This window comes from Epinephelus moara, chromosome 16 (assembly GCF_006386435.1).
Source record: "Epinephelus moara isolate mb chromosome 16, YSFRI_EMoa_1.0, whole genome shotgun sequence".
NCBI classification, from domain to species: domain Eukaryota; kingdom Metazoa; phylum Chordata; class Actinopteri; order Perciformes; family Serranidae; genus Epinephelus; species Epinephelus moara.
This window is the reverse complement of record NC_065521.1, coordinates 28,488,816-28,504,842: the sequence shown is the minus strand read 5'-3', so window position 1 is coordinate 28,504,842 and position 16,027 is coordinate 28,488,816. Positions and strand designations below refer to the sequence as shown.

Sequence of the window (16,027 nt, the reverse complement as noted above, 5' to 3'; positions counted from 1 at the left end):
AAGGCTGTCTAAACACAAAAAGCTGTAAAAGAACTTTGCCCAAAATAAGATAGTCTATCCGATTAAATAATAATTACATTAAGAATCAGAACAGACAATGCAGCTTCAGCACTTGAAGGTTTTCAATCTGTGCTACTGACATATTTTAGTTGAGCTGAAAAAATGTCGATGGTAGATACTTGCAGTAGGATGCAACAAATCTTCGGAGTTAACGTGGGATGTTAGAGGAGTTTGACATCGTACGAAATGCGCTCACTCCCTCTGCTTTGAGCCGTTGAGCTAAATTAAGTGAACCATCTCCTGGCTGTGGCTTCGTATTTACCAAACAGATGCGGGATTTATACTTCTGTATCTACAGTACGACGTAGGCTCTGCGTCGACATAGAGGTTAGGTTAAGGCAAACAAAGTTACTGATGTTACGCTTAGGAAAAGAAACGCGACGACGACCTACCTTAAAATGACTCAAAGTTCACACGGTTCCAAACACCGCTCTCCCGGTTAAAGTCCTGGAGGGAAGTACCCTGTTTTGTGACCTTCCTATCACCCCAGCCTGCCTCCTTTTGGGGACCGCTTCCATCTTTACTCCCGTCACTGGTCACATGATTGCAGCCTTCTAAAATCCGTGGGTTACACTCACGTTAACTGGTTTATGATAATGTATGATATGCACGAGTTTTGGTGCATTGAGTCGGCTTTTCATAGGAAAACGTACGAACAGTGCATGAGAACAGCCTGTGTGTTTTCAGGGCGAGGACAGTCTTGAATGTAGCAGTCCTAAGACCACAGGCTGTTGGTCTGTGAAATCCACAGCTGTCGCTGAGCTCAGAAAGGCCCTAAAATGGACGTAGCTTGACTCAGAACCTAGAATAGATGCTGTTCTATTATTAAAATTGCGATAAGGTGTAGTTAGAAATGTTAAGAGGTACGTTGTGTGTGTGTCTCCCACTGGATGGTCTCGCTGAGTCACTGTGTGCCACTCAGCAGTCAGAGCACGTCGCACCCTCTAATAGAGCGACATGATGATGCAATCTCTCTTTCCTGCTGCACTAAAGAGCTTGCCCACCCTTTCTCTCATTCTCACTCTCTCCCTTTCTGTGTCTCTCTCTGACTTGCTCTATCCATCCATAGGACTGTTCAATTAAATCTATTTTCATCCGTGTAAGTGGGCCTGGCTGCTGGGTTATATGTATGTGTATGTTGGAGGTGTTTGGCCCGTTGCCAGAGTCGGAGAGAGCTTTTACAGGTTTGTGATTCATCTGTTGCTAACTGGGGCCAACACCCAGTCCCACCACACTGTACTTACAGTGAGGAGAGACAAGCACTGCACTTTTGCTTTTTGGTGCTACCTCGCCTCTTTCTCTCTGTGGAAGATGTGTAGTTACACTGCTGAGGATTAGTCGGCCCTCCCGTCTGTTTTCCCGAGAAAAAGGACTCCGCTGAAAGCTGCCTACTCTTCTCAAACCCCGTCGCAGGCTGCTATTTCTGATACTGTCACAGATGTCTCCTCTCGTTCGTCTCTCCCCTCCGCCGCTTTCTCTCTACATACATCAAAATACTATATTTAACCTCCTGATAAAAGCAGAATGGGGCAAAGATAAAAGATGGAAAGCTTTTCAGACCACCCTTATCGCCCTCTGTGTATTGCACACCATGAGAGACCTTGTCTGTGCCTGGGATTTAATGTAATGCATTAACACTGCATTAATCGCTGTAGCCCTCTCCCTTACTCCCTGCTCTCTCGGCCATTTGCTCACGCTAACCCTCTTCACTCACTCCCAGATTGGATTTAATAAGAACAATGGAGTGGGCTCCTCTTATGTAGCTGGTCTTGCAGGCTTTTTGTGTGTATTAGGGCTTGCTGTTACATTAGCCCATGCTTGAGGCGAAGGGAACATGTTGCTAAAGAATGCTGGGGATTTTCAGAGCTATAAGAGAAAGGAAGGGGGTTGGTGAGGCGTTGGGGACCAGCACATACGGAGCTGGTAGCTGACAGTAGGCACTCCGGTCCCAGTAATTGAATAATAAGATTCCTCAGATGCAGATAAAAGGTTTAGAGGTAATTACTGCAGTCTAAATTCTCCCTCCCTGCAGCCATGTGAGTGCGTTTCTGTGTGTGTGTGTGTCTGTTCCTCAGGGATGTTATATGCACTTTGATTTTTATTGTCCCACAACTGGAGGCAGGCTTAGGTATTTAAGGTAAAAAAAAAAAAAAAGGTGCAAACAACAGTATATTTTAACTGGAAGCTAAATGTAGCCAAGGAAATGTGACAATGAAGATATTTCGAGCAAGCAGGCAAGAAAATGTGAAAGGGAAAGGCTGTGTGAACGTGGCTGCAGAGCAAGAGAGACATCACTTGTGAATACAAAGAGACAGGGAGACAGGGATGGGTGGAGAGCTGAGTGGCGAGCTTTTCTCCTTGACTTTATAAGTTCAAGGATGCAGCACTCTACATCAATATATGTCCATCAATGCACTGTAAATGGCCACTACTCTTTACTTGGATCTAATTTAAAGTATGGGCCCATGAGTGTGTCCCGTGCGGAGAAATTGAAGTGAACGCGGCACACTTACAGTTCTCCCAAATATTTATTTTAATACACCTCACGCAAACAACACGCAGCTAGATTAAAAATGTTTTTAAGTTGTGTTAAGTGTACAGTAAGCCAATGATCCAATATATTTACTTACTTAAGCCAATTATACCATTTTGTTTTAGTTGTTTCAGGTATAATTGTGTTTTTGTTTAAGTAGTCTCATAGTTAAATGCACCGTTATTGACATGTAGGGTGTGAGAGCTTTTCTGCATGAGCGTGTTTTGTCAGCTACGACCTTAAAGACAACCTGATTATTGACATGAAGGGAGAGGTGAGCTTTAATCTCACATGTGTCGCACACAGTTGAAGAACTGTTTTTTTTTTGTTGTTGTTTTTTTCATGTGTGAAACCTTGAGAATATCATGAGGAAAGATGGCATTTGATACTTTATCTTGCTGACATTTTGGATGCAGTTTCCATTCAACACATTTATGTTCTATAAAGACTTCCTTTTAGGTTAGTTTTTATCGCGGGATGGTCCACAGCTCCATAGGAAACAGGAAATATGCATGTGTATGGACAAAATTTTGGTGATTTGGAAAAAAAATTGCTTCTGGTAGTAGTTGCATATTTCTCAGAATGCACTAGTCTGATTGTCCTCTGTCATTTTTAGAAAATATATCTCCATCAGACAGTTTTTCTTAAAAAATACATTGAATTATTTTTAAAAATCCCACGAAATGTGCACTTGAATGTCCTGGACATGTTATTTTCAGTGGTGGAAGAAGTAATCAGATACCATATGCTATAAGTACCCCATTATAAATAAAGTATTCTGCATTTAAATGTCAAAATTACACTCAGCAGTGGTGCAGTGGTTAGCATTGTCGTCTCACAGCAAGAGGGTTCCTGGCTTGAACCCATGGGTGGGGGAGCCCTTCTGTGCGGAGTTTGCGTGTTCTCCCTGTGTCAGTGTGTGTTCTCTCAGGGTACTCCGGTTTCCTCCCACAATCCAAAGACATGCAGGTTAACTGGTGACTGAATTGGCCGTAGGTGTGAATGTGAGCGTGAATGGTTGTCTGTCTCCATGTGTCAGCCCTGTGATAGTCTGGCGACTACCCCCCGCAACCTCTAACAAGATAAGCGGCTACGGAAAATGAATGAATGAATGCTTAAAGGTTTACTATGTAGGGATTATTCTTACTGTTTGAAAACAGGATCACAGATGAAAGTGAAAGCCAACCCCAGATTAACTCTGGTTCATTACATTTGCCTTTTTTTGCTGCGATTTTTGTGGCTACGATTTACTGGTCCATCTGCGTCCTATCACCTATGGTCATGAGCTCTGGGTAGTGACCGAAAGAATGAGATTGTGGATACAAGCGGCCGAAATGAGTTTTCTGGGGTGGCTGGGCTCAACCTTAGAGATAGGGTAAGGAGCTCGGACATCCAGACGGAGCTCGGAGTAGAGCCGCTGCTCCTTCGCGTTGGAAGGGGTCAGTTAAGGTGGTTTGGGCATCTGATCAGGATGCCTCCTGGGCGCCTCCTGTTAGAGGTGTTCCTGGCACATCCCACTGGTAGGAGGCCCCGGGGCAGACCCAGAACCCGCTGGAGGGATCACATATCTCATCTGGCCTGGGAACACGTTGGGGTAATTGTGCTTTGTTACTTTGCACCAAAGATTGTTTCCTAGAAAGCACAAAACCTTCAGTGTTGACTGTACTAATAGGTATAACAGCTATTTAAATAATGAACCGAAACAACCAATGAATCCTTTACAAAACTTTCAATTATTCTGCCTTTCTGTATCAAAGCAAATCAGTTCTCTCCACGACTCACAGCCCGTTGCTTTACACTAAAGATCGATCCCTCAGTGTTGTGTTGCAACAGGAAATAGATCACATTAAGGATGTAATGGGACCTCCAAGCCCCTGATGCTTGTGCTGCTGCCCCCTCAGTATATTCTGTACATTTGGTTTGAAAGGGACCTTTGGGATCTTTACAAAAAAAAAAAAAAAAAACACAGGTGTTTTCAAATGCAGCAAAACATTTATCAGGATTAACACTTCCACATTCTGCTGAATAGATCCTTGTTTGATATTTCTATAAGGAATGTGTGTTTGTCCATATTGTGTTTGCTATGCAGGTATGTCACATAGAGCCATGTATGTGTGTAGTTTTTATAGGGATGCACAGTTACTGTGTGTGCGGCGCCATGTATAAGGGATAGTGCATGTGTGTGTGCGCACAGGTCGAGAATGAATAATGGCCTGCTCTTCGGGTCCGTGGGGAAGGACGGAGGGAGAGAGAGAGAGAGAGAGAGAGAGAGAGAAACAGGAAGGTGGAGAGAACGCATGCGAGGGGGAAGATGGGAGCTAGGATGCCAGAGGCGTCACTCAAAAGCCTCAGGGTTTCAATTTCTGCGCTAGAGAGTGATAAGGACGAGGAGGCAGAGGGTGGAGAGGAGGAGAGGAGCAAGAGAAAGAGAGAGAAGGCGAATGAGACGGAACGATAGAGACGGAGTGCGAGAAAGAGGCTGATCAGACAGAAAATGTTGTCATCGGCTCCTGAATAGAAAGAGAGGGTTGTACTGTACATACAACATCATGTCTGGACCTGGACGGAGATAGGAAGAGCGAGGGAGGGACAGAGACACAGGAGGAGGGAGCGAAAGAGAGATTGGTATCACATGAGAGGGAGGAGAGTAATAGCAAGGTGAAGGGAGGGAGCAAGAGGACTAACAACACTGAAAACACTGATAGGGGCGCCAGAGGCAAGGAGGGAGCAATCGAGAGAGGGGAGTGGAGAGGAGGAGAGCAGCACAACAGCCTGAACATTGTGGTGCGCTGAATAACAGTGGGAGAACAGGGAGGAGATCTGACAGAAGGAGAAAAGCACCAGGAGAAGAAGAAGAGGACACTGGACTGGAAATGAAAAATTAACTAGAGAGAGAAAGAGCGTGAAGGAAAGAGCCGGCAGCCAAAGAGGTCAGATAGTTGAACACCAGACAGATGAAAGTGTTTTCCTTCCTAGGAGGAGCTGTAAGTTTTGGTGTGTGTGTGTTTCAACGTGAATTATATAGATGGAGACACAACACCTGTTATTGCGAGATGATGGGGTGTAACAGTTTTCAGCTTGCGTGTGTTGGACTGTCTCTGCAGCATTTTGCCTACCTGCACGCAGTTTGACCTTCCTTAGTCAGCAAGCAGAGTGTGACTGCGGAGAGAGAAAAAGAGCGAGAACGGAGGAGAGGTGGAGAGAGGGAGTGTCTACAGGAAAACAGAGACAGAGGGAGAGACAGTGTGTTAAAGTGGAGTAGTAGCCAAGGGAGTTGTTGCATTGTGATTAGTGTGCCTGTGCAGTTTGCGCTGTCCTCCCTATGTAAGACTCTTTCTCTTCTGCACGGGGCTGTCCTGGAGATACAGATACAGCCTGAAGATTGGATTTTGCCGTTAAACAGCTACAACTCCTGAAGCCCAGGTCCCACCCAGACTGGACCGAAGTGATTTCCACTCCTCAACAAGGCCCGGATCTTTTTTCTACCCCCGTCTCTTTGTGAAATGTATTTTTGAATTTTTAATCGCACTTCCAACCGTAGTGTTTTTGAATCCTCTGGAACAATGGATGTGCCAGGCAACCCCCAGGGGTGCCCTGCTGCTCGTGCTCCCACCGCGGGAGACCCAAGGATAGGGGAGGCTAGAGTGGGAGAGGGGATAAGAATCGGGGAGAGAGACACCCCACTGAGGCTGTCACCTTTCCGTATGCTTCGAGTGCTGGACTCATGCCGTCCTCCAGGAAACCGTATTGGTGAGTCTCATCACTGTCATTCCCATCATCAAGTTCATCTACATCCCGATCCTCCGTTTCATCAGATCCAGACTAGGCTGATTAAAGCAGTCTTTATAACCTAGAATAGTTGTATTCTCATTGTACAAACACACGTGATGTGTCTGATCTCACTCTGAGGGACATTAAACGGACATTTCACCCCAAAACCTGCAGTGCTTTTCATCAGTCTAGATTGTTTTGGCAGTGGCACTCAGCTTGTGGTGCTCAACACACCAAAAAACATATACTTGAAAAACCAAACAGCAATGTGTCTTTCCAGAAATCATGACCCGGTTACTCAAGATAATCCACAGACTTTGTTGTGAGCAGTTTCATGTAGGAACTATTTTCTTTTTGCCAAAATACACCCACCAACCATATCACTGCGCAGAAGGAAGGGTGCATCTACTCATGGATGAGAGGCTCCTGCTCCAGACAGGGCGAGTCCTCCTTGGTTGAATTGCAATGTTAGCTAGCTTAGTGTTGCTAGGTGAGCTAGCAGTAGATGTCTGCTTCTTTCTCAACAATTTTGTTGGTGGGATTAGTTCGGTAGCAAAAAATAGTTCCTACATGAAGCTGCTCACAACAACTGTGGATTATCTTGAGTAACCGGGTCATTTCTGGAAAGAGACATTGCCGACATGGCCGATATCTCCAACACTGCAGTTCACGCCAAAAGAATCTAAATTGATAAACAGCACTACAGGTAAGGGGGAAAATATGTTTTTTTTTATTTTGCCGTGAATCGTCCCTTTAAATTAACATTAAACAGGTCTTGAATTTGAATTTATTAGATATGAAAACATGCATTTATGTAAAGTAGCTTTCTCTCAGAATCTGCTGATCCCAGAGCTTTGAACATCTTATTAATAATAATGTATTAATTAATAATATTATTTCCTTTATGCGGCTGGTTTTAAGATCAGAGATTCGGTGGGTTAGCCCAGAGCAGTGTGTTGGTATCATCAGGGACCCCACAGTCCTTCATCTTTTGAATTTTTTATCTATTTGCTTGTCAGCACAATGGCTGTGGTATCTCTATTCCTGCTGCTTATGCCAAATTCAGAAAGTATGTTGTCCTTTACTTAAAAACTGTTTTGACAACCTCTGGCCCAAGAGCAAAAAAGAAGAAGCCAAATGATTCAGTTCAAAGCACAGTAATAATAGTGGGTAATGCACTGGATGTGGACAGTGACTATTAATTCTGCCAGCGCACCCTTGAACAACCCACTGAACTCGATGTCTGACCTTGCCGAGCGAGGGCTTATGACAAAAAAAAGTCCCAAGATTTCCATTACTCTTTGAAGGGCCCTTAAATCTAATCTCACACTTACTTTACTTTTTTAACATTCTTTCCGCTGGCTTTTCAATTATTTTCCAAGGCGCTGCCAACATGTGCCGGAGATGGACTTCCAGCTAAGTACGCAGAGCTGGGTGAGGCAAGAATAGCCCTAAAAGCAGCCCACTCACTCTTTCAGATGTGCTAGCAGGGAGTCAGCAACCCTAACTAGGCCAGCCTGGCTCCACACGGGGAGGCAGTGGTAGCTCATGACATTTACTGTCTGCTCTTAGTCTGCTATGGAAATGGAGCAGAAAGAACCTGCAGGAGACTGGAAAAGAATGTCCCACGTGATTAGGAAGTCCGCGTGTGTACTTGTGTGTGTTATTTAGAGGAGAGAAAGTGTGTTGGGGAAGCTGGTATATGGGAGACAAATCCACGTGCTGTTTGTGTTAGCAGAATGTTGTCATACTGCTTCGAGGCCCAGGTGATGGAATTTTCCTCCAAGGTCAGGTTGCTTTGTCTGATCCACCCGCATCTCCTCAGCTGTTTACACAAACAGACGGGATCAGGACCTTTTTCTGAAAGTGAGACAGACCTGTGACATAATAGCAGCACTGGATACTCACTCTTGGTGGGCACGTGGTCATGTGTGTGCGTCCGTCAGTATGTAGATATCCTGGATCAATTTTCCTTCACTCTGGTGTCAGTTACCTCGAGTTTAATGTTTCACCATCAGGGTTGTGAGGGCTGATTCCTGATATGACTACCGACTGCTTGGTTCTCTTAGCAAGCTGCTCTGTATGCACACCCCGTATTCTTGTGTCTGGCTTTGAGGCCACAGGCAGTACGTCAGACTTGGAGATTTAAATGACTACGAAGAGGTTTACTAAGAATTTACACAGATGGATGTGTTGGGGTTGTGTTTTGCTAATGAGCATATGCTGCTTTTGTCAACAGATAGACCGATGGACAGATGTAGGCTGAAATTAGCAGCTGGGATCTACACAGGTAGTTAACTGCTCGTTAGTTTAACAGGCAGGGGGTATGTGATTAGTGGAAAGGTGAGAGGCCTGTGACTTCCCCACTGTCAGGAAAAGGGACACTATTAAATAAAAAGTGGAATTAAATGAAACTGTTATTGAGGAAAATGCCACTGAAAGAACAGGTTGCATTTTGAAATGACAAATTCCTATTATGAAATTAAAATAAAGTCATAATTTTCATACTTTTTAAAATATTTTACACAATTTATTCCTGTTAATTTATGTTGAACACTTTGGGGCTTGATAAATGCATTCTTTATCATGCTTTTAGCAGCACTTAACATGTGAACGATCCATCTTGCACGAACTATAATTTAAAAAAGCTGTGTTGAAAAGCCAGTGAGCTTCATTTTGTCGATACACTGCTCATGTTTTTCCATTCTATTGTTTTCCCATCCTTTAACCCTGAAGCAGGATTTATCGTTCTGTGTTGAACTGACGCTATACCTACGGTGTAGCTTAACGTACACCTGCCCAGAAGCACGTTGCAGCAGCGCAGACTTCTTGTTTACTTTTGTAGTCTGTAAACAATTTCTCTCAGCAGAAACAAACCTTTTGTTTTTACTTTTATTTCACAGATAACAAACAATAAATTGCAAAGACAAAAAAACCCTCTGTATGATTTATCCTGGCTTTATATGAATAGAGAAAAAGTCTGCTAGTCACTCAGCTAATTTATGCAATGTAAAATGCCATAGGCTTATGCTAATGATATTAGCATGTTGTATTTTTGGGGAAAATGTGGGAATTGTTTTGTCAGTGAACCTTGTGCATTATAATGTAGCCAAAATTTGTAACATTACCTTTGTGAAATGTTAGTGTTGCCAACTCTTTTTTAATTCAAGCAGCTAGTACTAGCTCCAAAAGAAGCTAAAAGTCGCCAGATGACATCATACATTCATTTGCATAGTGGTGGGGTGTTTTGATTCAATAGAAAACTCCTCAACAAAACATCTGACTGGCATGAAAGCTTTGGTATTTATATTACAGCGCTTCCGATTCAGAGAACGTCAACATAACCGTAGAAGCTCACCACATCAGAGCTCCCACTGCGAGCGGCACCTCCTCCCCTCCTGCCTGTCCCACAACTACTGCACTGTAAAAGACGACAGAGGGGAGAGTCCCCTCGCTGATGGTGGACGAGCCGACTGATTACTCTGAGCAGCATGCATGGGAATATTTTAGGCATTTTTCCGTGATGGTCTGAATAAGTCGCTAAATTTGTTGCTTTTTAGAAATTAAGTTGCTGAGGGGGTCAGAAAAGTCGCTAAATGTAGCTAGAAAGTCGTCAAGTTGCTTCATATAAGTAGAGAAAAACTGCTAACTGCCAGGCTAATTTGTGCAATGTAAAATATCATAGGCTTAAGCTAATAACGTGAGCATGATGTATATGTGGGGAAAATGTCCAGCAAAAGACAAAATAATGTTTTGTCTGTGAACCTTGTGGGCTATAATGGAGTCTTTTTTGTTTTGTTTTAGGTGTGTTTGTTGAGTCAATCAAACTTAACCACACTTTACAGAAACTCAACACAGCAGCATAGACAGTTTTGTAGGTGTAATTGCAGAGCGACCCAGACACAGGTATAAATGCACACAGTGGCATAGGCCGCTTGTGTAGACTACGGCGTAGTCTCTGCGTAGACTTTACACACAATTAAGGCCGAATCCACAGACCAGCTTGCCTTTCTCAAATGCTAACCTTCACTGCATTAAAGACACACACACACACACACACACACACACACACACAAATGACCTGGAATCAGCCTCAGGTGGTGTTGCCCCACTCCACAGCTGACAGACAGCGCACTACATCATAAATAGCTTTACCTATCCGCCTCTCAGTCGTGCTATCTCACGGCTGATGTGTCACAATCACTCAAGGGACTTATTTTTCTTTCCACTTATTCCTCTTCTTCTTCCTCCCAGCGAAACCATCCGTCCCCCAATCCCCTAATCTTCTCCCTGACTGTCACTCCTCTGCCTATGGTGGCTGTCTAAAATGTAAACAGTGGATGATGGGTAAGGTAAAATGTTACAAGCGTTAGGATTGAGCTTAACATCCTCTAATGAAGCAGCTTCTTTCACAATACACACACACACACTTTACGTGCTGCCCATGACCCTGACTTGAGAGCTATCAGGCACCATACACCGAAACCCAAAGAGAGACCCTTCCCCCCACATTTACTCACACACACACCATTGATGGAAGCAGTCCTGTCTGCTGCACCGTGACTCATTAATCAGATGGAGTCTGCGGGGAATGGAGGTGTGTGTGGCGGGTGAGGGGGGGGGGGTTGGAGGCAAAGACGGGAAAGCTCTCATTGCATGCAGGGTGATATCGATCTCTGACCTCCTCATCTTACCAGTGGTATTTTATACACACTTCACTAACACCCCTGCATGGCTGGTGGTACAATCCATCACCTGGGGATTGGGACCCCACGATGGCTTTCTCAGATGGGTGATTGAAATCTAAGAAACCGGAAGGTTGTGTCCTCTGATAGGAGGAGAGGAGAGGCAGAGTGCCACAAAACAAAGCAAAAAAGCAGCCCAGAAGACCTGAGTTAAAGTACTGCGCAATTTCTAATACTAACAGTCTGTTTGTGTCTCTGTGTGTCGTAGGTATCGTTCATGAGAATGTGAAGATGGGTTCAGATGGGGAGAGTGACCAGGCATCTGGGACGTCTTCTGATGAGGTCCAGAGTCCAGTTAGGGTTCGTATGAGGAACAACCACCATCGGCGCATCTCTAACGAGGTATGGGAAGCCAGATACACATCTCACATTTTATTTTCATTTAACCAGGAAGTCCCATTGAGATTGTAAATCTCTTTTACAAGATAGACACATTTAAAATGCAACAAATATAACATGTCATACAAAAATCCACAATAAAACAACAACTACAAGAAAAACAAGCACATGTCTCTGTCACCACATTCTTTATGATGCCCTTAAATTCATCGTTGGATATAAGTGTATTTAATTTTAGATCTTTTTGAAGATTGTCCCATGTCCGAGGTACAGAGTAGGAGAATGCACTTTCCCCCAGATCTGTTAAAACCTGGGGTTCATTAACCCTTTGAAACCTGGGGTGACATCACTTTTCTTGTGCTGCTTTCAGACACCTTGCGCAAATATTTAAACCTTTGAACCCTGAGCAAATTGGAGCAATTTCCTTTAAGGACATGGGGGTAAAAGGCAATGAGCAACTTGGTTAGAAATGTCCCACAAATTGCAAAAGATTAATAGATTTAGAAAATTATTTTTAAAAAGTTAAGGAAAAGGGAAAAAAGCTAGGGAAAAACTATATTTATTATTATTATTATTATTATTATTATTATTATTTAAAACTATGTTACAGAATTATTAGAATTTTTAAGGTCCTTTTTCCTGGTTTGTTTGTTTCTAACTTAAAAAAAAAAAAATCTTGTTTTTATTCTCTCTTTTTACTAATTTCTTGCTAATCTTTTGGGTCATTTCTTCTTTAATTGTTCATTGCCTTATTCCCACGTTTTTTTTTTTTTTTTAAAGAAACCAGGCCAATTAGCTTAGGTTTGAAAGGGTTAAAAGGCAAACCACCTGGAGGAGCGTAGCTGGTAACTTCCAGAGCTGACACACAGAAGGGTGCAGAGGTAGTTTGCCCAATATTGCTTTATAGATATACCAGATATATACCAATATACCAGTGCTGTTGTCTGTGAATGGTCAGTGATGTCCAACCCATCAAAACATAAAGAATGCAGTGATCAGTAATTGACTTTGCATTTGTTATAAAACGTGGTATACTGAGTCAAAGCTACATAAAATTGAGGAGGTTGCATGCATATACAATTTGTCACCGTAATCAATCACAGACAGGAGAGTAGCTTCCACATATCACACCTTGGACTATATAGTGTGTTAGATAGTAGCGTTGGTTGCCCAGGTATCTGCTGATATTAGTTTACTGCAGATATAGTTGTACACACATATATATATATATATAGATAGATATTTATATGGGAAAATAAATTTATTGTGATTTTTTTAGACCAATGTTGCAATTAGAATTTAGTGAGTGATTTTTTAAAAAGTCCCTCATCTTCCACTACCTTCCTTTTTGATATGATTCTTACTGATCTCCTGTCAGTAACAGTATTGTAACAAATCACACAAATTCAAGTGCGTGCAGTGGTGGAGGCAGTGGCCCCTCCCCGGCTTCCTACCCCTGTACTTGTGGCGGCCTCACGCAGACCACACCCATCTTCAAACCCAACCTTCATTCTGATCTAAACTGCTCACCTGTAAAGTTTGGTGACTGCATCTTGCACGGTTGCGACGTTATTGCACTGACAAAAACAGAGAGACAAACAGGCAAACAGACAGACAGTAATATAAACACCTTCCAGAATACTCAAAAGGGCTTCTGTGGTAGTTCCCACTACCACAGAAGCGTCACCAGGATGAAATTTCCCCACAATGACACACACACACACACACACACACACACACACACACACACAGATTCATAAAGTGAAAACAACACCAGCCGTCGCGATGTTGTCACAGCTGGTAAATATTTAAATAACTCAAAGCTTTGTTGTAAACATGTTAATAACCGTTCCTGCTTACTGAGAGGCTTTACCTAGAAGTTGCGGAGCTGAGATACAGGAACTTTACTTAGTCTCGATGAGCCGCAGCATTTAGTCATAGACAAACTGAAACCTTAGCTATACATTTACCACCACTTGACAACTGCTGTGAGCACATGTAGGCCTACCGTCTTTCTCTTTCTTGCTCGCTTGATCACACTCTCACTATGCAAACTGTACTCTTACAACAATGTAATATGTGAAGATGTGGATTGCACTTGAACGCAGCCTTGGCCATTTTCACACAGTAGTATTGCGAGCACCAAAGCTTGCCTGTGGCATTTTGCAAGTTTTTTTTTTTTTCATCTACTCTAGGGCAGCGTGTGTGCACGTGAAACCCACGGGACCGGGTGTTTTCAACCTTCTGGTCAGTTAGATTGTGTAGTATTAGAAAAATCGCAGCTTTTGCGATTTGAAAATTGCGTTCTGTTACATCCTGATATCGATTTGAATGTGATTGATTGTTCAGCCCTAGTTTATGTTTTAAAAATCAGGCTATGTTGGATGGCAAAAAACAAATTGTGACACTCCTCAGATCACTCTTTATCTGGCCGATTAAACTTACGTATTGTTCCCCCGTCTGCGCAGTGCATGCAGGTAGTTAGCTTTCAGTTAGTGAAAACCAGTTTAGCAATCATCGATTTTTTTTGTGCTGTGGAATCACTTGAATCCAATAGTTGCTGTAATGACTGTGCTGTACTACTGTTACGATTTCAGCCACAGACCTGTGTTTTTGTGACAAGCTTTAACATACAGTAAGTCGCCCGTCTATGTGGATGCACCTGTGCTATCTATGGAACAGGTAACAGCAATTTGTTGCTTCGTTTTGTCACATCCCTGAGTATGTATGAGTGTGTGTGCACATGTGTGTGTCTGTTTGAAGGAGTTGCAGAGTGATGAGTGCAGCAGTATTACGGGAAATGCCTCTGGACACACAGGCTGCTGCCTCTGACTGCTGTGAACAGTGGAGGGGACTAATTTAGACCTTTTTTTTTTACCAGAGAGAGTGAGAGAAAGAAAGGGGGGGAGGGCAGCAAAGGAGAGGAAAATGCCGGGGTGAGAGAGTAATTATGGAAGTCGGAATAATTATTGGTATGACAAAGAAAGCGGAGATCCAGAGGAACAGGGCTCAGGAGATGATAAGAGAGAAGGAGAGATGGAGGACAAAATAACGGTGGGAGGGAGCCGAAAAACAATGTTTCCTCTCAGCTACCGCCCCCCCCCTCCGTTCACCCCTTCCCCCCATCTGCCTTTCTCCCCTCAGGAATCTGTCCATTCCTCTCTTCTCTGCTCCTGCCTTCCCCCTCCTCCTCCTCCTTCTCCTCCTCCTCCTCCTCCTCTGAGCATGTGGATGGCACTCCAACACAGTGCCAGCCCCTCTTTCTCTCTCTGTCTCTCTCTCTGTCAGTGTGTGTGCAGTCATGTGGCAGGTCAGAGACATGCATCGTGGAAAACGTTTGTGTGTGAGTGTATAGAAAGACACGTTTAAGGAGGACAATGAGGGAGCTACTAGAGCTGTTCTGCATTGTGAGTATGGGGGCACATGTGTTTGTGTGTTAAGGTTTTTGTGCGTGGGTCTTTATTCAGTCTGAACCGGTGAACAAGAGGGCACGAGTGTCATTTTGTCCATTGTTGCTCTTTGGAAAAGGAGAATGAATAGTTCACGTTTGTTTTGGTCATCAGAATTGCATGAGATGCATTTGCATTTGCATGAGGTCTGTTAAATGCTGAAGAAAATAAGTATTTTTATGGCAGTAATATGCAGCTTTAGTGTGTTGGTCTCACTGTAGACGGCGTTGCAGTGCTTGTGCGTTTTGCTCTTATGATTCACACATTCAGTGGAGCTTACAAATGTGTAAATTGCTCAGGTCAAAGTCCGTAGGTCATGTTAGTGCATGCGTCTGTGGCTTATTTCTAATAACATGTGCTTATGCAGTCTGCAGAGCATTGCTTCATGCTTCCAGTTTGTGTGAGTGTATGCTTTTGGGGTGTATGTCGAAAAACTGTGCAGTGTGTCACCATCCTTAGGGTGACGGCTTGTGTGTAATACTGCTTGTTGTTATGTTAGCCAATGAGCTTAGTTAAAACCTTTACAGGCGTAAAATCCCTCTGCCTTTCATCTTCAGCCACATATACACTTTCCAACCACCCCATTAACGCTCAGATGTAAACACACATTTACATCAAGGACACATACCATGGGGCTGTTGGGACTGGGCCAACCCCCCCACTGCTGCCATGGAAACAACGTGTGATTGGCACCTTGCCAGTGAACATGTCCTACATGGGTAACACACAGGAGCGATGTATTGTGGGAACAGTAGCATCACATGTGTTGTGTTCAAGCAAGGGCCAGGAAGTGTAAGTTGTTGCAGCTGATGGGGTTGGCATGTGCTATGTAGTGAAATCTGTCAGTAACAAAAATAAAAAGAAAGACGAGTTAGTGAGCTTGTGAATAGCAGCATCCCAACCTTCTGCCTTTGCTAACAATGTGCTCAACAATTAGCCTGAAACACGCCAGAACCACGGTGGACATGGTCCCATCATGTCCCGTCCTACTGGCCTTTCATTCAACCCTACGAGACATAAGTTTCATTCACATCATCATTCATCAGTCATTGACAACAGCAGATGGCACCTGTGGAGCAATAGTGTGTATTTGTGCAGCACTCACTTGACAAACTCATTGCCAGGACTGA

At 43.5% G+C, this 16,027-nt stretch overlaps 1 protein-coding gene across 9 annotated transcripts in view; it reads left to right on the top strand.

Moving 5' to 3' along the window:
• LOC126402298 (cyclin-dependent kinase 17-like) overlaps positions 1-16,027 on the top strand; it is a 60,803-nt gene that overhangs the window by 20,376 nt on the left and 24,400 nt on the right. For 8 of the 9 annotated variants that reach the window (XM_050064168.1, XM_050064166.1, XM_050064162.1 and 5 more), the window contains one exon: positions 11,318-11,451. In XM_050064168.1, coding sequence (XP_049920125.1) covers positions 11,318-11,451 — 134 coding nt within the window. Of the gene's footprint in view, positions 1-5,314; positions 6,344-11,317; positions 11,452-16,027 lie in introns of those variants that run through there. The other variant, XM_050064170.1, reaches the window with a different exon arrangement.